This window comes from Dermacentor andersoni, chromosome 6 (genome assembly GCF_023375885.2).
Source record: "Dermacentor andersoni chromosome 6, qqDerAnde1_hic_scaffold, whole genome shotgun sequence".
Lineage (NCBI taxonomy): Eukaryota > Metazoa > Arthropoda > Arachnida > Ixodida > Ixodidae > Dermacentor > Dermacentor andersoni.
The window spans coordinates 64419132-64444857 of NC_092819.1; the positions used below are offsets into that span (position 1 = coordinate 64419132).

Here is a 25726-nt window from a genome sequence, read left to right on the forward strand (position 1 = left end):
TCCTACAGCGTAACACCAATAGCAGCTCCAGCTGTTCCAGTGGTGGAGCTTATTGTAATAGCATGGTTGAAAAATTTATCCCTATGCAAGGAGTTTCCTATGAGAGAGACTGCTTCAAGAAAACTGTGCTGCTAAAAACCATTCAGCCACGTGAAATTCCAAGGTTGATGTTTGCAAGACAAAACTGCTTTACAAAATTCCACGAGATGCAAGATGCTACACTTTTTATGTCAATTAGCATACAGGATAAAGGCAACGGTACAAGAACACCTTTTTGCACTTGTGACATGTTCTTAGCATTTTCACAGCACGTCAAGAAATTTCACCCTTTAGCAGTGCTAACTTTTGCGCATCCAAGAAATAGTTTTAGTTGACAAATTGGTGGCAAGTTTCGGTTGTCCAGATTCTCGCATTATTCTCACACCGGTCAACTGCTAGCTGAAAATTTCTTGATGCTATGCTCTTCATCATGTATATTATTTGTCCTCTTGTTTTAATTATTAGGAAACTCTTATATCCTTTGTCACCACTAAATCTGCTATAGCACAATGCAACTCAAAAACAGATAATGAACCTATTTGAATTTTTTACTGCTCAAGTATAACCGAGAGTTGCTGATAAGCTATCTGGCGAGACATAATCATAAAAAGATTGTCAGCACGTTACACTCCTGCAACACGTGAAGGCGAAAGCCTGCTACACACATGATAATGCATTAAGTTAGCTGATCGGAGGGGTCAGACTTCTTGCAAGACATAACGAGCTGCAGTGTGAAGTAAACTTATTGCACTGTAGGTCGCTTTCCTCAACGACACATGCGAGCACCTAATGCACTACCTAAAGATTATTTCATTATTTCTTTCCTTCGGTCTTTTTCCTTTCTTTCACTCTTCCTTCCTTCCTTTTGTTCCTTCTTTCATTCTCTTCTTTCGTGTCTTCATCCATGTTCGACCATTGCATCATTCCTTGCTTACGGGAGTGTAAGCGATTCCAGATTATTATTTTTTTTTTTCGGGTATGAGCAGTTACTGATAATGATACTTTTTGTACTGCTAGACTAGATGCCGCATATTTTGGGTATGAGCCATTGCAATGAGCCACTTAAGGCTCTTGCCTGAAGTGTGCAAAGGCAAAGATGAATACAAAAGACATGCAGATTTGTTGTTCTTTGTCCTTGTCTAAATTCACCACTTAATTTAACCCTCCAACATAAGAGAGCACATTGATAGGTGGTGAAGAATTTTGCTCTCGTGAGCTTTAAGAGGGGAAAATTATGTTTACCTGCACTATGAGCGCCTCACACTCAGTCTGCCTAAAGCAGCATACCCACAAACTAGTGGAGGTACCAAGCCGCACATTAAAGAAGGAGAAACTGAGAGGCCAGCAATATCCAGATGCATTATGAAAAGTGTAGTAGACGCTAGACAATTTTGGGCTTCATTTATGAGGGAAACAGCAAAGGTGCCAGCATTGCTAAAGAAGTTGGCTGCTCTCTGTGGCTCAAAGGAATGTTGTTCTGGATAGCACAGCAGCTGGAGTGACATCTCCTGCTGCTGACTTGGTGATCGGCATATGGAGTCGAAGAAGAGGTTTTGATTCTCATGGGTAGTAAAATAAGCACTCAAAACAGGGTGCTTTACTCTCTCTTGCCTTGCTCACAGCCTTTGTTGACCTGGATCGGCAAGCGCAGAGCAAGTGCACTTTTTTTTCATGCAGCGTGAAAGAGAAGTAGCTGACCCATAAGCAGGAGCGTTTTGCGCTGCATCATAAAGGATGACAAAGCCCTCTCATTGCTTAAGTGCTCACAGCGCTGAAAAATTCCCTCAAGACTTTTTTCAGAAGTGGCCTGCTCACTTTTGTTCCTCGGGCAAAAACAGCAAGCATTTCTAGTAGTCCATGTTTATTCCACATAAAAATGTGTACACGCAGAAGCCATCACAGTACCGCTAAGCGCCGGCATGGTTGTTGCAACAAACTCTTGCCTCAATGCCCAAACACTACTTGCTGGCTGATTGTGAACAAGGAATGGCGCACAGAAATTACGCAAGGCTAAACCTAATAAACCTAATGGTGGTCACCAAGTTATGTACAAACGCCAAGCATGTGGAATGTGAAAGACTATAAGCAAGATAAGTTATGAGCAGAAACTCAGTTATTGCAAGTTAGCTGGCAAGTAGGATTACAAAGTGTGCTTTGCAGCGAACAGAATACTACTCAATGTACAGTTACCTTCGTTTAATGCTGCTACCCGATATTACACATTGGGTGTGCGTTCGCAAAAGTTGTGGGCACAACACTGATCGGCTCATTAGAAAAACCTATTTTCACTTTTTATATTTCTGCATCATCATGACTAAAACCCCACTGAAGTTAGCCCAAAAACAAACAACAAGAATGCTACACCAAAGCTATGCCCCAAGCATTCCATACCAGTATTTGTGATGCCAAATTCTGGGATTTTTTTTTTTTTTTTTTACAGATGGTTTATTACTGCAATCTGCAGCAACGGCTAGCAAAATATGAAAAATAGCAGCACAAACAGGCACTGGAACTTTAGCCACGACATACATGCCAGCACCTCCTAGATGCAGGAACTGAATTTCTAATGTGTACCTTTTTCTCGCAGCAAGTAAGACACTTGGCAAACCAGATATACATACATATTGGTCTTGATTCTTCTGAATGCCAAAACTAATGACCAGCAACAAGCACAATGTAAAGAAACAATAGTATGGTAAGAGCAAGTTCTTTAGTGGCTTGCATCAAATAGTACAGTAAAAAAACTTAGCGAAACACAAAGATCACGAAAGACAAACATTGCTCAACGAAGAGCTGCACAGCAATACACTCCAAGCCCGAGTTCATTGTTTTGCATGCGCCGAGTATGGTAAATGCCATGGACTACATTTAGCCAGCATGGCCATGCAATAAGGCGGCCTCTTGACATTAAGGCGACTACTGAAGTATTAAATGTGTGTGTGCACTGTTTACATCAGACGCAATGGTGCTGCCAAAAGTAGAGCCCGACATTATCGCAAATTAAATAAATTCGACTATGAAAATCTCCTAAGCAGAGGTCTCCATCTCTCTTCATGCATTGCACAAATACTCGAATACATAAAAGCACCACGCTGGAAAGCCTTTGATCTTTGAAATGTCGAAAGCCTTGATCTTCAGTTCATATTCCCCTACGCAAATCAGCTTCCTGTCTTTACAACACAACAGTGCGCAGGGTTGGTTGTAACTACAAATTATTACATTTAGCACAGCAGCCATACACTTCCCTTACAAAAGCTTTACATTTCCTCATCTGTGCATTCAAATAGAAAATCATAAGGGCCAGGACAATCTGCTCTCGTTCTGAGCTCCATACACCTGAGTGTTTCAATGTGCTCAATCTCGCGCTGAACTGCCTCAAGAAAGAAAATGTTTTTTCTAGGAAAAAAAAATAGCAAATTGCAAAAGTGATCTTCCCGTACGATAACATTTAGTGGCCTCTGCATTCTAGGCCACACTTCTCTCTACGCACGCGATCTTGCATCTGTGGTTGCTTTACAAATTCTGCGGTAGAAGTGCCTTAGATTCAAACTAGTGGTCCACAAATTGATCTGCGCATGGAGTAAGAAAAGAACTTCCATTTTGCCAGCGCTTCCACCTACCACTCCATCAGTACAGGTGGGGGGCAAGATTCGCTCCTTTGGTGGCTACCACAACTCTCCAGACTCCTTCTTGCTCAACTTACAAGAAGAAACAGAGAGAGCGAGGAGAAAAACTGTAGCCATCACTTGGCTCCATGTTACTGGTACCCCTGAGGATAGGCCGGTGCTGGCCGGGGATAGGAAGTGGGGAGGGACCCTCCCCTGGCGTAGGGATTGCCGGCACTGGTTGGAGTTGGGCTTGGGTTTGAGTGGTAGGCGCCAGCTTGAGAAGAGGGCACAGAGTGGGGCGGATAACCAGGGTAGGCCTGCGACACGGGCGGGGCACCACCGTATGGAGGCTGCGGTTGCCCGGGCTGTGGTGGTGGGCCCTGGGGAATACCCTGGGGAGCACCCTGCTGTGGCGGTCCCTGTATCCCGGTCGGGGTGGCGCCCGGTGGGAACTGCTGACCGTGAGGCATGCTACATAAATAAAAGACAGAAAAGCATGCAGTCCACTGTCAATTTACATGACAGTCACAATGATGACTCATGACGTGACTGCAGCACAAATCACTGAAAAGTGCGTCAACAAGTGGTTAACGGAAAGAGGTGCAAACACAAGTGCTGACTACCAACTGAACATTTGTCAAAGAACACACATACAGTCGCTGACTGATTTTCCGGACTCCAAAAATTCGGACATGCTCGATTATTCGGTCTGCTTCGCAGCACCGCCATTCTCCCCATAGACCATAATGTATAACAACTGCCGAAAATTCGGACACCTTGCAACCTCTCATCTGATTTTTCGGACACTCCTTCAGCCAACTTGATCGAGAGCACCATGCACAGACTCTAACCGGTGCATGGTTCGACTTTCTGAATGCCATTTTTGTTTTGAACGGAGCCTCCTTGCTGGCCCACGAAGTGGCGCTACTGCAAATCCCCACTCATCATCATCGTTTCTGCCTGGTTCAATAGAGTGGTTCTACAGCAGTTCCGGTTTCAGCTTAGTAGGCCATGTCAAGACGATCTAGCAGCTGATTTGTTCCTTCACGCACGACGCTGCGAGTAGGCCACGTTTTTCGTTTGTGCGACTGGTGTCGGCATGGTGGTGTTTGCTTTGTGTGCTGTGTCGAGGTTCCGGTGATCCAACGCGGCCTACGGAAACATCGCGTCAAGTGTCTAATGGCGTTGACAGTGCCCGCGCAAACTGCGCTGGAGAATGCCGGCAAGCGGATGCCGGGAGGCCTAAGATTTGTCGCCTTTTGATGTGCTCCCTACCGACGCGGAAAATGTTCTGCCGAGACTTGTGCAGTGGTTGCATTGCGATTCCGGACACCGTCTCATTTGACAGTTTCACAGGTGCTGACACTGCTGTACTGACATGCACAGAACTCGATGACGGCGAGATCCTTCGTCAGGTTTCTACTGCAGCGCCGGACGATGACAGAGTCGGAAGATGACTCACCATGTGCTACGCTGCCGTCGCATGCGGAGCGTGTACAAGCAGTGACTGTGCTTTCAGCCGCCTACAGTGACCGTACGACCCTCTCCGAGATTCAGGCTTATCCGACTGCGCGTAAACGGAACAGCGTGCAACGGCGCATTCACAATTTCTTCAAGCCTACTGCCGAGCCTGAAAAAGTGCGTGGAAATAAAGGATTTCTTTTTTTTCCCCTTAATCTACTTTTTCGGACACCTGTTTATTCGGACATTTCCGCAGTCCCCGTGAGGTCCGAATAAACGGTCGGTGACTGTAGCTGAATGACAACCATTCCTGAATGAAGAACCCACAACAGTTATCTTTTTTAAGTATACATGGTAGCTGATGTATTTCTTGGTTATCAAACAAATGCACGCCCCCCCCCTCCCCCCTTTCAACATTGAAAAGATAAGTCATGAATTCAAATTCCAAGCTGAAAGCATGTAAGCAGAGCAACAGGTCTGGTGGCACTGTCATGCATATTAGAAGACATGGCATGGTCTACCCATAAGCCGCAGCTTTCTGAAACCAGCTTTCTGGCCAAGTTAAAGTGATAAATTAATTGCTTGGCTGCGCAAGAACTAATACTTTTTTCAGATTCAACTCTTAGTACTCCAACTCCAGAACAACCACAACTATGCGTCAATGTTCTGAGGTTACATGTAGTTACATGACATAGCTGAGTTAGTTGGAATCTACTCTGGTATGTACCTCGAAAACACCCTGCCATGTGAACAAGTACCTGACTGTACGCTTACACTTACACCCTGTGGCCTCCTGCCATCCTAAGGGCGACAAAAAAAAAAAAAAAGTGCATTGGCAGAGTACACGACTAATCAGAATATGTGTATCGTTGCAGTGAACTCGGAAGGTGAGCGTAAGGTCAACGGATCTATTAAAACCAACAGAGCCGAGGTGGCTGAGGAATCGGCCATTGCTCTCGCAATGGCTTCCACACTGGCCACGATAATAGTGATTCTAAAACCGCCATTTTAAATTATGCAAAGGGGCGCATTTCGCCGGAATCACAATGTATCCTGGCAAACTTCCGCGGTGAGCGGGTTGTCCATATCATCTGGGCGCCTGCACACACCTCCCTCCTCAGCAATGAGGCAGCCGACACCGTGGCTCGAGGACTCGCAAGCCGAGCCACCGGGGCGCCACGGCTGGGGCTGACAGGGGACCGGATGGTTGGCAACAGGGAGATAACTAATCATTACAGATTACAGATTACAGCTCAAGGGCTTCTGGCTGCCATCTAGGCGGGGTTCGCCCCCCCACCAATCTGCCGGCTATATAAATAAGTTATTTCTCTCTCTCTTGGTGGACAACAGGTCCTAGCAAAGCCAGTGTTTGCAATCATCTACGATGTAAGACAGTGGCTCTGCTGTTGTGATTTGCACACTAGTTCAGTGTTCAGTTCAGTGCACCCCTACAGTTGAATCCCTGCATAATAAGTTCTCATTCAACAAGACTTCTGGCACAGCAAAGCTTTCTTTATTCCCCATCACTGTATTGTATAACTTCTAGCAACAAGATTGCTGCCACAATAAAGTCTGCAGCAGGTGCGTTTCCGCTGCAAATAAGTTTTCATGAAGCAAGCCTGGACATCTCCATCCCCAACGGAAAAAAAATAAATAACAAAAACGAAGATATTCTAAAGCTACTCTTGTGAGCCCTGACACCAAGAAAAAGTTGGTGACCGAATAGAATGAAAGCATCCACCATTTTTACACGACCCCCAAAATAACATTGGCAAAGCCATGCAACAGCGTACTGTGATGTAAAGCGAAATAGCCATTGTCGTTACACGATGATGACAGAAGTTTTCAAATGAACTGAATTACATTTTCAACAATGTTATGGGAGACCAGACAAAAATCTGAATAAACAGCTTGAGTGGACTTCGTGTCATTTTTGCAGGCATGTTTCACGTAGCTGACGACAATGGCTGCCAACGATGTGCTGATTTCATTGTGAGAACTCATTCAAGGGATACTTCATTTTATGTGCTAAGCTAGTGGCATCACACTAGGCACGTACCCTTGCTGTCCCTCCTTCAAAAATATCAGTGTACCAGGAATACCTCGCATAAATCGATGTGCGACAACACCTGCCTGCCCCACCCCCCATCCCTGCCGAGTGTGTGCTCCTTACCCCCGAAAAAAAGTCCCTGGCTACAGGCAATGACTTTGCATCACTTGGGAAGCTGTCATTGCTTATATCCTCCAGTAGAAGGCCTGCACAAAGCCTCTTCTTATCGTAATAAAACGTCACGGCCATTCCTTACCAAAAAACAAGGCACTTTCCAGTATCTTGAACAACATGTTCCTACAATCATTGAGTGCCACAAATTGCGAATGTCACGAATTTGTGACTTGCCATATCGAAAGCGGTAATGCAAAAATTAACTGCAATCTCATGCTCACTACATACCCGTTGTAATCTTTGGGATGTAAACAGTGCAAAGACAATTTCAGAAGCATGAACAGACTTTATGTTCACAAAACCTGCAGAAAATAGTTGGCGTTGCATGTGTGAGCACATTGTTGATCGTTACTGTAAACAATAGTTGCCAGCCACCCACTACTGCTACTAGATGGTACCAAATGCGAAAAACATTGTTGTGAATGCGTGACAACTGGCACTTGAGACAGAAAACATATTCCTAGGGCATAGGCTGCATTTATTTGATACGTCGCGAATTCGTGACAACCGACATCAATGGGCAACTCCGGTGATTTTTCTATGTCCACTGATCATAATAAAATTTTGAAAATACGTTCTCTTTTATTTGTGCCAAACAATATGGCTGCAAGTTATTTAGTTTTCCTGAAAACGAATTTTAAAGAATGGTTGCGTTCCCGACTCATGTGACTTTACTGGCCACCCTGTGTTTGTTACATCAGAGACTACACCGCCACTGTCACTAAATCATAGCTGAAATTGCTGTCTAGTTCGGAAATCTGTAAAAGCTTCCTGTGTAGCCAGGAGACATCATCAGCTTTGCTTATTTGGCATTAGTGCCATGTGTACTGCATGTTTACATTATGGTATTGCAGGGTCTGATGTCATTGACTCACCATGACGTCACACGAAGCAGCTGCCTGTTTCGGTTTCTGTATCTCGTTTATTTTTTATTTAAAATTATTGATGAATCTATAAGCAAACTGAACCACCCTGCCAGCGACCAGACCCTCAGTGCCATTTGAATATGACACTATCCTAATATAGCTAAAAAACGCTGGAGTTGCCCTTTAAAGGGTTAAACAAACTGTTTAACAGGGTTGTGGAAACAGGGTGGTTTGCTTGTTTCCTAACTCAGTATTTTCTGTAACTGCATACATATCATGATATGCATGACATGACATTAATGCCATGATATGAATTACATGTATGATATGACATGCAGAACATGACATGAAGATTTTAAGCGTGCACGATGAGAATTTTGAGTGCAATTTGACATACAGCACAAAACACTCAGGGTTGGCTTTCCGGAGCAAATTGCAGTTCCACATGGTTGCACTCAGCAAATAGCAGCGGAGCAGCATGCGAAAAGAAAATTAAATTATGGGGTTTTACGTTCCAAAACCCCGATCTGATTATGAGGCACGCCGTAGTGGGGGACTATGGAATAATTTCGACCACCTGGGGTTCTTTAACGTGCACCTAAATCGAAGTACACAGGTGTTTTCGCACTTTGGCCCTATCTAAATGCAGCCACCACGGCTGGGATTTGATACTGCGACCTTGTGCTTAGCAGCCCAACACCACAACCAGCAGCATTTGGAATGCCGCTACATTTGCTTCAATGCCAATCACATTAACGTCGACAGATGGTATTACTTTCGGTATAAGTGAGCCGAGTTTGTCAATAGAGGTCTGCCCAAATATTGCACAAAGGAAGCTCACAAAGATTTTAATTTTGGAATCAAGAGCAGACTTCTCGTGCTTGCCTTTGTCTCCAGGGTTGCTTTAATCTGGATTAAACGGGACAGAAAGGCTAAGAAATAGCTTTTGACAGACATGCTTTTTGTCTTCTTGTGATTGGCCCCATCAAGTTTCATATTGCATCTTTGCAAATGTTTCCCCTTGTTTTGTGTCAGCACCGAAACCATTAAAAAGCTTTCCTTGTTAAAGGCCAACTGTAAGAAATGTTGCTTTTCATAGAAAGTCCAATTACTGATAGCATAAATATGGAGGAGCTTCCGTGAAAAATTTTCCATTTTAAATTCAAGTATAGATGCATCATGAAAACTTGCAAAAGTGGCTGTGCTTGACACCAAGACTGAAGACAAAATAATATGCCACCGTTACAACTCGCGAGAAGTGACACAGGACCTAGAATGTGTGGCTCTTTGGCATGACCTCCGAGATTATGCAGCATGTGTAGCCACCCATGGTGCACTGAAAAATCTTGGAAGCGACGTACTGGGACTCACAACACATGCTCACCACCATGTGCGCACATTATCTGCTTAGGTGCTAAAGGCTGCTAATAAGAAAATTATGCATTTACCAGTCCTGTAGCTTAACCAAGATTGCTTCAATAGTACAGTGAAATCTCAATACAAGGAACTTCAGGGGAGTGTGGCAAATTGTTCGTTATTCTGAAAGGTCGTTATGATGAAACCCCAAAACTAAACATTCCACCCATCAACCCATCAGTTCATCAGTTGTCACGGTATGAGCTATCCACGAAAACGGTGCTGTTGGCTCTCGGCCCACACTGTCGCTATTTTACACAGATTCTGCTTCCATGCACTACCGAAGCACCCTATAGTAAGAGTGGCGCGTGCAAGAGACGATGATGCCGAGAAAACCACCAACAAATAGGAAGCTCTATGTCACTCTATGGAATTTTTAAAAAGTCTGTTAATCTGAAAAGTTCATTAATGTGGTGTTCATAGTAACAAGGTTTACCTGTATTTGCTACTAATCCATAAACACTACAGCCAAAGTGAAATCTCGTTGCAGCTGGCCTCTAACGTTTTTCCTCACCTCTGTGCAACCGAAGTCTGGGGGTATACAGGCTGACCGTACGGCCCTTGGGGAGGCTGGCCGGGCATCCCAGGAGTTGGCGTAGGACCAGGCCTGGCCGTCGGCAATGGTGCGCCTGCGTAGCCTCCAGGGGGAACCTGCGGCTGCTGTTGTGTGGGAGGCTGTGGATGTGGCTGCTGCTGCTGCGGAGGTGGATGCCCTGCAGAAATCGCATACTCCAATGAAACTTGCATTGTCATCAGTTTTAATGACCTCCAAGACAGATACGCTTATTACCTATTCTGCGTTAATAGGTGATGTCCAAAACATGGCAGTCATGACATGTTTTGGTTAGCAGTTCCCATTACTCGGAGGAAGCAGTTGCCGAGGGCTAGGTTAGGACACCACCCATAGAACCCATCATGTAACTTCAAGGTTTGCAATCTTATTACTCCATTAAACTTCCTGCTGTGCTCAACTGCATTCCCCTTACCTTCCTAGGTAATGCACTACCAGTAATCAGTCCTATGCCTTAAATGGCTTGTTACACTCCTATTGGTCTGCATTTTGACTAAAGTATCAGCTACACATATCTGATCCTTATATACGTATTGATGCCATTGTATCTTGTAACATTACACTTAACAGATGCCCATGTGAGGCACCCAAGCTCTGCAGTCTAGGTTTAGAATCTTGATCACCAAGCTGGTGTACCTCAGAGCCATGACTAAAGTCTGGACCTTGGCCATGCCCAAGCACTGTGACCGTGGTTTAAACCTTGATCTCATCAACAAAGTGTTTTTTAACGCCTTGCTTTGGTGCACAGCAAAGGTTTAAATTCTCATCCCATTCTATCAGATTCCACCAACATCCACATGATCCCACCGGTTTGTGGCTTCTTTAGCGACTGCCACTGTAGCAAGGAAGCACTCCATGCTTCAGTAGTTATGCGCACCAAAAGATAGCAGGTCCCATACAGTCAAAGACAGCGAAGCCTCCTTTGGCATACTCAATGTGGTAAATGTGTACAAAAAATGTGATCTGATTTGATTCAAGTAAAAATATGACAGTGAACCCTTTGCCTAAAGACATTGAAGAGACTATCTGACGCAGACATGGGGGCGCTAGAAATGACTTCAGCCCCGCATGAGCGCCCAGAATTTGACATGGCATAAAAGCCACCATAGCAACTAAGAGATGGAGGAACACATACCATATTTACTCGAATATAGGTCAAACACAAACATAGGTCGACCCCTATATAGCGAACTCATCGAGGAATAACAAAAAGAAATTTGAGTATAAGTCAACCTATATCTTTCTTTTTTAACAAGACAAGGAAGTTTGAACATAACATGTTTATTTACTTTAAGATCGGTCACTAAACCTCGCTACTCGATTCGACAAGCTGCATCCTCGTCAAAACTACCAGCGAAGTCGTCCACGTCGGATGCTTCACAGGCACCCTCACCACCCCAAACATAATCCTCAGTGTCGTCGAGCGCATTGAATATGTAGTGTAAGCCAATCTGAATAACACCCAGTTTGGCTTTATGGCAGTTGCAACGGTATTATGTAGTCCGTTAACTCAATACTTTGCTAGTTTTGTTCATGAGTATAAGTCGATAGCTCATTTTCGGATAGCATTTCTGAAACAAAATGTTGACCTATATTTGAACAAGTATGGTACTTTACATGAAGATGTGGGTTCCCTAAATTTCATATTTTATCAAAGAACAGCAGAGAAAGCCCAGACTTTTTCTAATGACATTACACCATTCCCTTAAGGAATCCAGGTGAATTTTCCTTACACTGCCAGATCCCTGACCGAGTTTTGCACGCTGTTTGCTGCATACTTAGATGGTCATGTCATAATTAAACTCCACAAACTTCCTCTGTAATGTGCAAAGAGTGGGAGATAATTTTTGTCTACAGTGATTGACACACATATTACCTAGAAAGAATATTTCAAAGAATTGGAATTATCATACTAACAAAAACAATGCTTGTAGGAAAACTGTGCTTACTTAACAAACAGTGCTCGAAACATGGAGTCCGTGGTGTGTTTCTGGTTCTGCAATTGCTTCTGGCACATCTGATGCAGGCATGGTGTTAGTGGAAAGCATGGCCTTTGAGATTAGCTTCTGTTACCTAGAGAACTGACACTGGGATGTGAATTTGGACACCACCTATTACATATTACAGTTAATTGATTGGACTGATGGCGTTTACTATACGAAAGCAACACATGGGATATGAGAGGGGTTCTGAATAATTTTCGCCACCAAGGTTGCCTTAAATGGACACTAAAAAGATAATTTGAGCCGTATTAGCAAATTACCCTTCTACAACACCAGAACAACCACTGTCAGCACAAGCAGAAGCTTGGTAAGCCAGAAAAGATGCAAAAATGAGATACACGTGGCAATGCAGCATTGCAAGCTGCTGCACCAGCTCGGCATGACATCAAGGATTTGGGCAGCGTCTGCTTGGCCCCAGTCAATGTTCTTATTCATAAAAATTGACTGCACTGTATCGTAAAATAGCAGAATAAAAAAAATGTTATTGAGCCACAACAGGCATAATGAGGTAAATTTCTTAAAAATCCGTGACATCACATTCATGTACAGGTACTGGGGTTTCAGCGTGAAATTCAAAACATGGTATTTTGACCTTTATTTTCTCTTCTAACAATTACATTACTGCAATATTAACAGAAATAGAATATTGAAAGAATGCTTTATCAGTCTAAACTGATTTAGTGATCCATTTTGTGTTGCTTTAACAATTACCCAAAGCACAGTAAATTAACGCTTTTGCATAGCACCACGATTGGAATGCAACCGCTGCGACCAAAATTCAACCTGTTGCCTCAAGCTCATCCCGAAAACACTGTAGCCTTTGAACCATCGTGATGGGTGCCTTTTAGAATACTTAAAGGGGCCCTGAAACACATTAAAGAGAGGTGCACAAAGTGCAGCGTACTTGAAGGCATCAACACACGAATCTTTCCAACAAGTTCTTAAACATAGTTTATAGAAAGAAACGTTACTGACAATCAACTGCTGCCCCTACCATGTCCTTGCTACCTATCCCTTCTTGTTGTTCATCCTGTGCTAGAAAGAAGCAGATGCAAAGCTGGGTAATGTGACGCTTGCATTGTTCCACCTAGCTCTATCTTACACCAGCACGCCAAAGTCTGGCCTAAGTGCAATGCTCTTGCTTGCCGCCATATGATGATGCCGCCCCATTATAGGTTGTGGTATTCTCCATTTAGTTATACCTAACCCATTTGCATATCTGCCAACCTGTGAAGATTAAAATAGAGAGCGAAAGAAGGAACAGCAAACAATTCTTACAGCTTGCCTTTTAGTGCGGTTAGCATTCTTTGGGAACTTAACGCAGTTTGTAGTATGTCTATGTCTGTCTGTCTGTTCCCAGCTAACCTCTTTTGCGCCAGCTTTGGTCACTGGCTAGTCCATGGTCTAATGGCTAGGGCATCGGGATGGTGTGCTAAGGGAACCATGTTTGAAACCAACTGTAGGACCAACTTGGGTCATTGAGTATGTGACAACTAGGCATTTGGCACTCTTCGATAAAGCTTTTTGACGCAAACTTGGGTCACTGGATATGTGCTGTATTAAATTAACCTCTTGCCGATTTTGGTTACTTGGTTTGGTTACTGGTTACTTGCCGATTTTGGTTACACTTTCCCAATGACAGTCAACGTGTCGGCGAATGCTTCAACATCGCTCTGACCTTGACGTCATGCATTTCTTGGAACTCTTTAAGTCTATCTTTCCATTTCGAGCTTTTCTTTAGGGAAAAAATAATGTCAACCAAAGCCTCATCAACCTTTACAGGAAGACATGAAGCTCCTTTTTGGGTGGCCAGGTTTATGAGATGGCAGGCACGTACCCAGGATTTTTTTTCGGGGGGGGGGCACCACCTCCATCATAATCATCATCATCATCATCATCATCATCATCAGCCTGTTTTATGTCCACGGCAGGACGAAGGCCTCTCCCTGCGATCTCCAATTACCCCTGTCCTGCCCCAACCGATTCCAACTAGCGCCCGCGAATTTCCTAATTTCATCGCTCCACCTAGTGTTTTGTCGTCCTCGATTGCGCTTCTCTTCTCTTGGTACAGAGGGCAAAATGCATGTCTAGAACGACCGAACTGCGTGCTCCGGGCCGCTCGGAGCTACGTGCGCGACATCTAGCGATAACGCCTGGTTCGAGACGGGCGGAGTGTCGGCATGCGCGGCCAAGCTGATAGCACTGCCTGTCTTTTCGGGGCTCGCAGGCTGCTGCGGCTTTACCTTCTGCTTCAGTCGTCAGAAGCGCTGATGTGCGCTGCCAGTCTGCGAAAGCGCATACGCGGCGGAGCGCACGCCACTGGCTTCTCTTTTTTTTTTACTTTCTTTTTGTGCACTATCAAAGCTCTGGCAGGGAGCATTTCACCGCATCATTCACGGGCCGGTGTACTGCATCGTCACCCTAGCCGCGAGCCTTATATCAGTGATCGAGGTTTGGCAGTTTTCGTTCTTCGGCAATTGCAGGAAGGCAAATTAGTATTAAAGGTGCCGCGAAGTAAGTGTAAGCGGCGGGTTTGTCTTTATTTCACTGTTCTTCTTTGGTCATTAAAGAAAACAGATTGCTGGCTTCTCATTTCACGTTCTTTTATTTTTTCCACAAGTTTACTGTTTATTAGGGGATGGAGCGGACAAACTAATAGCGAATAGGGGCTCCCCCAGATTTCTTTAGGATCTCAATCCTCTTCGGCAGTGACTCGTAGAGGGAGTCGACGAGAGCGCGGTCATTGCGGAGGTGTCCCCACTCATTTTCAATGGCTTCCCATAGCCCATCCGGATTGCAATTGGAGAGTCCCGATTTCTTGGATAGGCTTTTCTTCATCAGTCCCCACACGTTTTCTATAATGTTAAGGTCAGGGCTTCTTGCAGGCCATGGAAGGGTCATAACGCCAAGCCTTTCAAAAAGGTCTCGGACAGTCTTGGCTGAGTGCACAGAAGCTCCATCTTGTTGAAAGTGATAGAGCCCATCCGGAAACGGCCCATCAAGCACATAAGGCAAGAGGACCGTTTCTGCCACCTCCGCGTAGACTTCTGCCGTCATACGCCCAGGAATGCGGTACAGGGGTCCTAGTCCATCGTAGCTGATGGCTCCCCACACGCTGACTGAAACACGGCCGCTGCTGCGCACATTCCAAATGTATTTTTCTTCGTCCCTGCATGGTGGTAGGGAAATCCGGTTTTATTAGAGGAATCAAATTGCCATCAGAGCTAATGATACCTGATGTGGTAGCAGTGAAGGACTGGAAACGACGAGAGTGCAACGCATTAAACAGATTGAAGCCCATTATGGTTCAAAATATGGAGCGTCAAAATGTCCGTTCGCGAGCTCGTTAAGCTGGCTTTCCAGCATTGTAGATGTTTAATATGGCGTCGCAGCGCACAGTATAATACCCGAAATCAATCACACATCTTTTATATGATAAAATACACACGCTGTTTTAAAATTCGCCACATCTTAGCTTAAGGATACAATTTTGTGGGTGTGCCATGCAGAAAAGGTAACCTAACGAACATTTAAAAGTGTGATTTTGATGTTCTATACTTCAAAAAACATTGCCGATTCCGAAAACGTAAGAACTGAGCTCGCATTATGCATTCACGACCTTTAATTTTGCGATTTATTGTTTCGCCCTGAAGCCGAAAATAAGATATACTAATTTCAGTTCTTTATGCGTGTTTCATCTCTATTGCATACATAATGCCCACCGTGCTGTACAGTTTAACAAATCATACTGCACTCACCCACCTTTCACTGGTTTTAAAATATAAATTTGACAGCCTAAAAAAAAACTCCGGGTATATTCTCAGACGTGCGAGCACACTGAAACAGACTACAGTCCTACCGTGCTTTTTCCGGCCGCCACACCTGCTTCTGCTGGTCCCAGCGCGTGCAAAAAGTGGCTTCGTCGCTGAAGACGACTGCTCTCCAATTGTCTGGGGTCCAGTCTTCCACCACAGACGCGAATTCCAGGCGCGTGTCCCAATCCGCTTGTCTCAGTTGTGTTTTCTGCGCAGCTATTCTACTTTTCACACCTGCTGCATGAAGCCTGCTCCTGATTGTCTGAGTGGATGCGTTCAAAGCGAACATGTCACGAAGCTCCCTGGCGCTGAGGAACGGATCATCTGCTGCTCCTGCGACAAGAAGCCTGTCTTCTTCTTCCGTCGTCGCTCTTGGTGGCCGGCCGCGCGCAGCATCCTTAAGTCGGCCTTCTTTGTGGAATGCCTGCAGTACTCTGTTGACTGTGGCTAAAGGGCGCCCAGTAGCTTGAGCTATAGCTCTTTGGGTCATTGTCCGGCCCATCTCTGTGATGGCTTTCCTTTGGTCTACTGTGAGTCGCGGCACCATCGTCGATGCCTTTACGCATCTCGTCTGTTCACTTGTAGGGATGAAAACTTTATTCAGGTTATCGCATATCTGATCTTGTGTATACGCCACACTTAAGGTCCAAGTATGCTTTCAGTAATGGCATGCCGATTTTGGCATTTGCCGGCAAATGCAGCCTGCCAAACCTCGATCACTGATATAAGGCTCGCGGCTAGGATGACGATGCAGTACACCGGCGCGTGAATGATGCGGTGAAATGCTCCCTGCCAGAGCTTTGATAGTGCACAAAAAGAAAGTAAAAAAAAAGAGAAGCCAGTGGCGTGCGCTCCGCCGCGTATGCGCTTTCGCAGACTGGCAGCGCACATCAGCGCTTCTGACGACTGAAGCAGAAGGTAAAGCCGCAGCAGCCTGCGAGCCCCGAAAAGACAGGCAGTGCTATCAGCTTGGCCGCGCATGCCGACACTCCGCCCGTCTCGAACCAGGCGTTATCGCTAGATGTCGCGCACGTAGCTCCGAGCGGCCCGGAGCACACAGTTCGGTCGTTCTAGACATGCATTTTGCCCTCTGTACCCATTCTGTAACCCTACTGGTCCAACGGTTATCTAACTGGCGCATTACATGACCTGCCCAGCTACATTTTTTCCCCTCTCGATGTCAATTAGAATATCGTCTATACCCGTTCGCTCTCTGATCCAAACCGCTCTATTTCTCTCCTAACGTTATGCCTAGCAATCTTCGTTCGATAGGTCTTTGCGCGGTCCTTAACTTGCTCTCAAGTCTCTGCCCCATATGTCAGCAATGGCAAAATGCACTGATTGCACACCTTACTTTTCAATAATAATGGTAAGCTTCCAATCAGGAGCTGGCAATGTCTGCCGTATGCGATCTAAGCTATTTTTATCTTCTGTGAATTTCCTTCTCATGATCAAGGTTCCCTGTGATTAATTGACCTAGGTAAACGTACTCCTTCAGTCTCTAGTGGCCGACTGGCGATCCTGATCTCTTGTTCCTTTGCCCAGCTATTTATCATTATCTTCATCTTCTGCATATTAATATTCTACCCCACTCTTACACTCTCTCTGTTAAGGTCTCCAATCATTTGTTGTAACTCGTCTGCATTGTTGTTGAATAGAACACTGTAATCGGCAAACCAAAGGTTGCTGAGATATTTGCTGTCGATCTTTACTCCTAAGCCTTCCCAGTTTAATAGCTTGAATTCTTCTAAGCACGCTTTGGAGAAATTGTGCCTCCCTGTCTGACCCCTTTCTCTATAGGTATCACCCTGCTTTTCTTGTGTAGAATTAAGGTAACTGTAGAACCTCTGTAGATATTCTTACGCGAAGGACGAGTCAGTAAGACGAGAAACTATTTACAGATTATATTTACAACAACGGTTGCAGCGTTGACCGGTTAGATTCACAGCGCGAGCCCAGTTCGTTCTTCCTCCTCTTTTCTGGAGTGATGGCGCCTACGCGCCTCGTTCAAACAAACAAGTAACACACGCATGTAGCAATATTTTCCAAGCTTTTTACGTAAGCGTTCTGTAATCCTTGATTACGTAGTGCCTCTACGATTTCTGATATCTCTACTGAATCAAATGCCTTTTCGTAATCTATATAAGCCACATAGAGAGGCTTATTGTACTCTGCAGATTTCGCGATACCCTGATTGATGACATGGATATGTGATCCATTGTAGAGTATCCCTTCCGGAAGCCAGCCTGTTCCCTTGGTTGACTAAAGTCCAGTGTTTGGAGATTATTTTGGTAAATATTTTATATAATACAGGGAGTAAGCTGATGGTCCCATAATTTTTCAATTCTTTAACGTCTCCTTTTTTGTGGATTAGTATAATGTCTGCATTCTTCCAGTTTTCTGGGACCCTTGCAGTCGATAGACACTTCGTATAAAGAGCCGCCAGTTTTCCAAGCGTTATGTCTCCTCCACCTTTGATTAAATCGACTGCTATTCCACCTTCTCCTCCCGCTCTTCATCGTTTCATGTCTTCCAGGGCCCTTCTGATCTCATCGCTAGTTATAGGAGAGTTTCTGTATCCTGTTCATTACTGTTTCTAAGTGAGGTATCGTGACTCCTCTGGTATACAGGTCAGCTTAGAATTTTTCCGCTGCATTTACTATATCTTCGAGATTGCTGATGATATTATCCTTCGTATCCTTTAGTGCATACATCATGGTTTGTCCTATGCCAGGTTTCTTTTTTACTGATTTCAGGCAGCGTTCATATTTTACGGCTTGTTCAGTCTTTCTCATGTTATAGTTTCGAATATCAGTTACTTTCGCCTTGTTGATCAGTTTTTACAGTTCCGCGAATTGCGTAACAACGTTGTGCGGCCGCCAGTCCCATACAACCGCGTAGAGCGCAGGACTCTGCGATTCTAGACGTACTGCACTCCCCGCGAAAGGTTAGAAAAACACCCACATAAGCACAGCAGAGAAGTGGCTACGTGAGGCGGTTCGACCGATAACTGTAGAAGCGTCATTCAAAACAAGTAATTGTTCTCCACTTCCGGCGGCGGTTTTTTCTATTTCCTTTTTAAATAAACAGATGTTGATCCATAAATATGCTCATAAGCAACGGTTAACTTTTTTATTATTCGCTTTTGCTTGCAGTTTGGTTGTTGCCTTGGCTCTCTCCCTTAGTAGATCGCTTAATTTCTCAAATCCCTGCGATTTTTGTTTCCAGTTGCCAATTTTGCACGAAAAGTGCTATACAATTAGGGAAAAACAGACGAGGTAACGGGCGACAGTCATCTTGCTTATGAGTTTAAGGGTTATTGCAGGGTTTCATGATGGACGCTCTTTCACATTATTTTATTTCCCACCTTACCTAACCCATATCACGTGTATATGGTTCCGGGCATCTGCCAGCGTCGCGGCGAGCCATAACTCAAGGAAATAATGAAGCAAAGGGATAAGTTAAAAGCAATTGGCGTTTTCTCCCGCCGCAACTTGTTCCATGAGAGTACAGACCAGCTGAGTAACAGCTGCATCCCTCTCCTGGTCCCAGGATCAGCCTAAACAAAGAAGGTTGAACTAACAAAAGCAACAGCTATGCGCATGACGGTTGAATAGATGGTGACAACTGAACGCATCTCGAGTTAATCGCGCCGGTGCGGAATCTATGAGAAAACTGTCCTTCACATTACAAGAGATGCCGATAACTACCGCCATCTAAAAGGAGTGAAAAAGGCAGCATAATGCTGACCGATGAACAGCTGCCAAGTCTCAACATTGATCTGGCGGCGCTTTAGGAATGTGTGAGGAGTGGTGGCGTGGGTGGGGAGGGGGGGAGGGGGTATGCCACTTGATTTTGGGGGGGGCCCGGGCCCCCCCGGGCCCCCCCTTGGGTACGTGCCTGTGAGATGGCATGGGCAACCAACCCCTATAAAACCTGGTTGAGCCTCTCAATACAGTAGAAACTGTTTTTCATGCTGATCATGACATTGGCATTGTCCGAACACATAGCCAACAGGTTTCCTACAGACAAACATCGAGACTTCATCTTGTCCAGAACCAGATTTGCAATCTTGTGGCCCGTCGCTTCCCCTTGGATTGTCCCGCGGCAAAGAAGGCGGCTTCGACTCTACTCATTTCTTTAACGAAATATGTCGCAACAATAGGGGTAAAACTTCGTCTCCCTACTGTTACTGCCATCGACAGCGATCAAAAATACTTGCTGTTTTAGGGCACCCAGCAAAGGAGCCTCCGCGTTGGCAGCCATTTCCCGAACAATTGACATCGTTTTTGTTCGTCCACAGGTGTAGCATTTCGCTTCTTCGCACTTGGGGAACATCTCCCGGAAAAGTGGTCTGGCATGATCACTGACATTCAGCGGGATGTTGTGTTCAACTAAAGACGCCGTGAAGAGTCATTCTGCAAGAACCACACTGAGGTCGTTGCTGCTGCATACAAAACTTGTTAGGCTTGGCTGGCTGTCCATGGCTCACACGTATCCCTGATGCTTTTTCGAAGAGATGTGGACCTTGATGTCAGACTTGCCGCCATGCGAGATGTTCCCATCACAGGCACATGTGGTGCAGAATCCGAACTTCTCCCCATTCTTCGACAGCACGAAGCACGGAAATTCTGCCGTGTAGGATTTCAAAAACACTTGGAAGTACTGTCAGAGCTTCGAGCCTGTTATTGCACTGCAAAGCTGCTACAGGCCGGAGTCGTACTGTATCCATCGCGGCAGCTAGTCACAAAGAAGGCGAGGCCAACACTGCAGTGACTGAAGCTTACTGAAGTCCAAACCCACGCGCTCGTGCAAACAAAGGCAACAGCACGGCAACAGGTTTGCAGAGGTGCTATTGAGCTTTGGACATGGATTCGTGACCCCCCTAGCAGACGACAGAAGTCACTACAACCTTGCAGCTGCTGATGATGATACCACGCATACGCATTGCCCTCTCGTGGCGGCGCAAGGTACCAGGGTGTAGTTTTACTACATTTTAACTTTTTTCGCAAATAAAATGTTTTTCGTAAAATTTCAAGCAAGATTTGTATAATCGTACATTTGTACATTTTGTACATCTACGGAAAATTTGTATATTTTACGGAAAATTTGGAAGAGTTGGCAGGTTTGTACATGGTACCTGGAATGGGGATCGCGCAACAGTGCAAGATAGGACACGGAACATTGACCAAAGTTCGAGAAGCAGTACACTGCATATTGCAACAAAGCCTTGAGAAATGGACAGTGTTCTGTGGCTCAAAACCAGTACTGCAACTCATCAGCAATTATATGAATCACAGAACAGCATATAGTCCTCTGGTTTATGATATCATGTCTCTGCTTGCTGAGGCTTCTCAATCTGGGCATACCATCATGCTGTAGTGGATTCCTAGCCATTGTGGAACAGCTGGAAATGAACAGGCTGATGCGGAGGCAAAAAAGGCACACATGACGAGAAGATTATAAAACTTATCTTTTCGCAGTATGACAGTAACACTTTGCTCCATAACCCCATAAGAACCTCTATGGTGCGACAATGGGACAGACAACCCCGAACATCAGCAAGAGCACCTCCATAAACTTGATACTGGTTTGTGATTCTGGCTTCCACTTCGGTTGCGGAGAGGCCAGGAAACACTCAATTGATTACGGCTCAGTGTGGTGTACACTCACCGATACCTTCACAAGATTGGTTAAGAGCGGGACCTTGACTATAGTGTCTGTCACACTCCCGAGACAATAGCTCACATACTTTGCGTGAGCCCTAAATGTAAAGAACACTTAAGTCTAGTATTTACTGCTTGGACTCCTGCCCCTTTCGGAAGAAAATATTTTAGGCGCGTGGAGAGGAGTTGACCATGCCCAACGCACCATAAGTCACTCTTGAACTTTCTACGCAAGACTAGCTTAGATGACCGCCTGTAGAACCTGCGATACGTGCAGACAGTGCAATATGTGTTTGTGCTATAACGTTTTGTGTGGACAAGCGTTACTCCTGCGTGTATTGTGTCTACAGCGCGCATCTGCGTATTGGACAATGCGCATATAGCAGCTCATTGTACCATAACATAATCACCTGCCACCTACTTTTCCCTGCATCTCCCACTTCCCCTCACCTCAGTGACGAGTAGCAGGCTAGAGACATGCCCTCCAGCCCGACCTCTCCTTCTTTCTTCTCATTAAAATTTACTCCTCCTCCAAGGGGTGGTTCGGCCCCCTTTAACTTCCTAAACTACCCGCAGGCATGCCATGGTGTGACTATTTGGAATGACCAAAAGGAGCAGTCAGGGAATCACCGAAACAAAGAAGTGCATTTTGCATGCAGCAGAAAGAGGCAAAATTACTGAGATCGCACAAAAGATCCATTCCTGACATCTAGGAGGACTTCGCAGTCTACGCCTGCATAAAGCGACAATGCCCTCTGCATCTTGCAATAAGCATTTAGCCACCGCAGCAAAATGCAATGAAGAAAAAGTAATGATTGCAATTATATAAATGAACAGTCGCGTATATATAAGATTGCTATATGCATGATGCTGCAATGCTACCCACATCGATCCTCCTTGTCCTTCAACACAAGTGAACGTTAAGCTATTTTACATTACTTGGAGTATTAAATGCATGTGTTACTTTGCTTTCTACTCCACATTACCCTTTCTATGAGCTGCGCTTGGTTTCTCGTTACATAAGTGCCCTTCTGTTCAACTTTGTGAGCAGAATATCGAATGCTCTGGACAGCACAGATTCTCTTCACTTGAGGGTGAACCAGCCTGGCTTTAATAATGAAATACTAACAATGTTTGGTACGTGTTCCTGGTCTATTTTAAATGCAGGTAAAACTTTCTTTTTCCCCTTTTTGTGGTCCTACAATTACAACTTGTACAGTCTGCTTTCATTATTTCAACATCGTGTTAATTCGAATTCTCACTTAATTCGAACAGACTGGAAAGACCCGGTGATAAACCACATATTGCTATTGTTCTATTTCAAATGCCAAAGTATGGTACTTTGGTTATATTGATCCCAACCCTGTGCCTCCTTATGTGTGCAGCGGTTGCTAAGAAGCTTGAAAACACAATAAATTCTGCAGACAGTGATACTGCTTCCTTAGCCAATGACAGAGACGGCAGAAACCTGTACTGCAGTGATGACTACAACTTGCACTGTGCCCTGGACTATGTCTCTTCTTTGAGAATTTTCTCAGTGCCGACGACAGTGTTGAGATCTGTAGGCCACCGAGCGACGGCAACATATACAGTTATTGTAACACTGTAGTGAAGTAGTCTGGTGACGACATTCTAGTTAAAGCAATAAAATATATTTGAGTTCGTTCAGTTTCTCACCATTTTTTAATTCAACCTTTCAAATAATTCATGCAAATCTTACGGTCCCGCAAGGGTTGAATTCATGATATCACGGCAAGGTGCCGTGCAAACTTCAAGGAAGCATTGCCACCTGTTTTTCGTTTTCACGGTCTTTGTGGTTTATTAAGCCTTCTCTAACAGTAAGAGTGGAATTTAATGCAGTCGTGGACCGATTTTTTGGACTTCAAAAATTCGGACATGCTCGATCATTCGGTCTGCTTCGCAGCACCGCCATTCTCCCCATAGACCATAATGTACAACAAATGCCGAAAGTTCGGACACCTTGCAACCTCTCGTCTAGTTTTTCGGACACTCCTTGAGCCAACTCGATCGAGAGCACCGCGCACCGACTCTGACCGGTGCATGGTTCGACTTTCTGAATGTCATTTTTGTTTTGAACGGAGCCTCCTTGCTGCCCCACGAAGTGGCGCTACTGCAAATCCCCGCTCATCATCGTTTCTGCCTGGTTCGATAGAGTGGCTATAGCAGTTTCGGTCTCAGCTTAGTAAGCCATGTCAAGACAATCCAGCAGCTGAATTGTTTCTTTCTTCGCGCATGACGCTGCGAGTAGGCCACGTTTTTCATTTGTGCGACTGGTGTCGTCGTGACAGCGTGGTGGTGTTTGCTTTGTGTGCTGTGTCGAGGTTGCGGTGATACGGCATACGGAAACATTGCGTCAAGTGTCTAATGGCGCCGACAGTGCCTGTGCAAACTGCGCTGGGGAATGCCGGCAAGCGGGTGCCGGGAGGCCTAGGATTTGTCGCTTTCCGATGTGCTCCCTACTGACGCCGAAAATTTTCTGCTGAGACCTGTGCAGTGGTTGCATTGCGATTCCACCGTCTCATTTGACAGTTTCACAGGTGCTGACACTGCTCTACTGACATGTACTGAACTCAACGAGGGCGAGATCATTCGTCAGGTTTCTGCTGCACCGCTGGACGATGACTCTGAGTCGGAAAATGACGCACCATGTGCTACACTGCCGTCGCGTGCGGAGCATGTACAAGCAGTGACTGTGCTTTCAGCCACCTATAGTGACCGTACGACCCTCTCCGAGATTCAGGCTTATCTGATTGGGCGTAAACGGAACAGTGTGCAACGGTGCATTCACGATTTCTTCAAGCCTACTGCCGAGCCCGAATAAATGCGTGGAAATAAAGGAATTTTTTTTTGTTAATCTGCTTTTTTGGACACCTGCTTATTCGGACATTTCCGCAGTCCCCGTGAGGTCCAAAAAAACGGTCGGCGACTGTACTCCAGAAGGATAATTTACTAACACAGCTCAAATTATTTTTCTTTTTAGTGTCCATTTAGCAAAGCAGAAATTTGTTGTGCCTATGTCCTGTGTTCCATAAATGTTTGTGGTCAACTGTACGTCTGTTATTCTTCCACTTAGGCTCTCTGGGCTATTGTTGCGTCTCAGTCCAGCACTGCAAACAGGTATGGCAGGAGACATGCATACCATATTTCACTATGAAACACTGACAGTGAGAGCTCTGGCTGGCTTGTGTTCACTAGTGTTTACTGTCACATGCATACATTGTCATTGCACTACAAGGTCTTGCAGGCTAGGAGGAAATTTACAATTTAATGGCAATAAATGTGACATTTTCACACAAAAAACAAAGAACAAAAACAACACATGCCTTATTTAGTATGTTTAAAGTAAATGACAGGTAAAAAACACCGTTTCACTGGCATTCTTGAAGGAAATGAGACTAGTGTAGTTGTCACCGGAATTTGTACCAATCGAGAGAGAGAGAGAGAGATGCAAATGAGAGAAAGGCAATAGCTGATAATGAGTATAGTCATCATGAAGTCGACATGCAATGGAAATGGAAGAGATACCTGAGCACCAATTTCATGAGGAAATCTGCCAGCTATAAGAGATCCACCAACCTTGAGGTGTGTAAGGCTGCTGTGCCCCCGGCGGTCCCATGTATGCAACTCCAGGATGACCGGGATGCTGAGGGTACTGATGATGCTGCTGCTGCTGAAGATGCACTTGTTGCTGCTGCTGCTGCTGATGTTGTTGCTGCTGATGTTGCTGCTGCTGCAGATGGAGCTTCTGCTGAGTGGCTGCGGCTGAATCCAGGCTAGAGATGCTGTCTGGAGTGCCGACCCGGCCATTTTCACCTGCAGCAGGAGTACAATTGCAGTACTTTACTAGCTATTTCAAGCTACTACAGCTGAACCTTGTTATCGTGAACGAAAATATACTTTAGTTGTATTCCATATTCCTTGTAAGCAGACATGCTGATATTAAAAAAGAAAAAGTAAATTTTATATTTGCTTCGTTATATCCAATAATTTGCTATATCCATGTTCTTTATATCAAAGCTTCACTGTATACAGTGCC

General features: G+C 45.0%; 1 protein-coding gene across 2 annotated transcripts in view; it reads right to left on the reverse strand.

The window, feature by feature from the left end:
* Nucleotides 1-1883: 1883 nt before the first annotated feature.
* LOC126522740 (uncharacterized) overlaps nucleotides 1884-25726 on the reverse strand; it is a 28714-nt gene continuing 4871 nt past the window's right edge. For both annotated transcript variants that reach the window (XM_050171527.2, XM_050171528.2), the window contains exons 6-8: nucleotides 25267-25503; nucleotides 10129-10327; nucleotides 1884-4118 (exon numbers count right to left, since the gene is read on the reverse strand). In XM_050171527.2, the coding sequence (XP_050027484.1) occupies nucleotides 3797-4118; nucleotides 10129-10327; nucleotides 25267-25503 (758 nt within the window). In that variant the 3' untranslated portion in view covers nucleotides 1884-3796. The remainder of the gene's footprint in view (nucleotides 4119-10128; nucleotides 10328-25266; nucleotides 25504-25726) is intronic.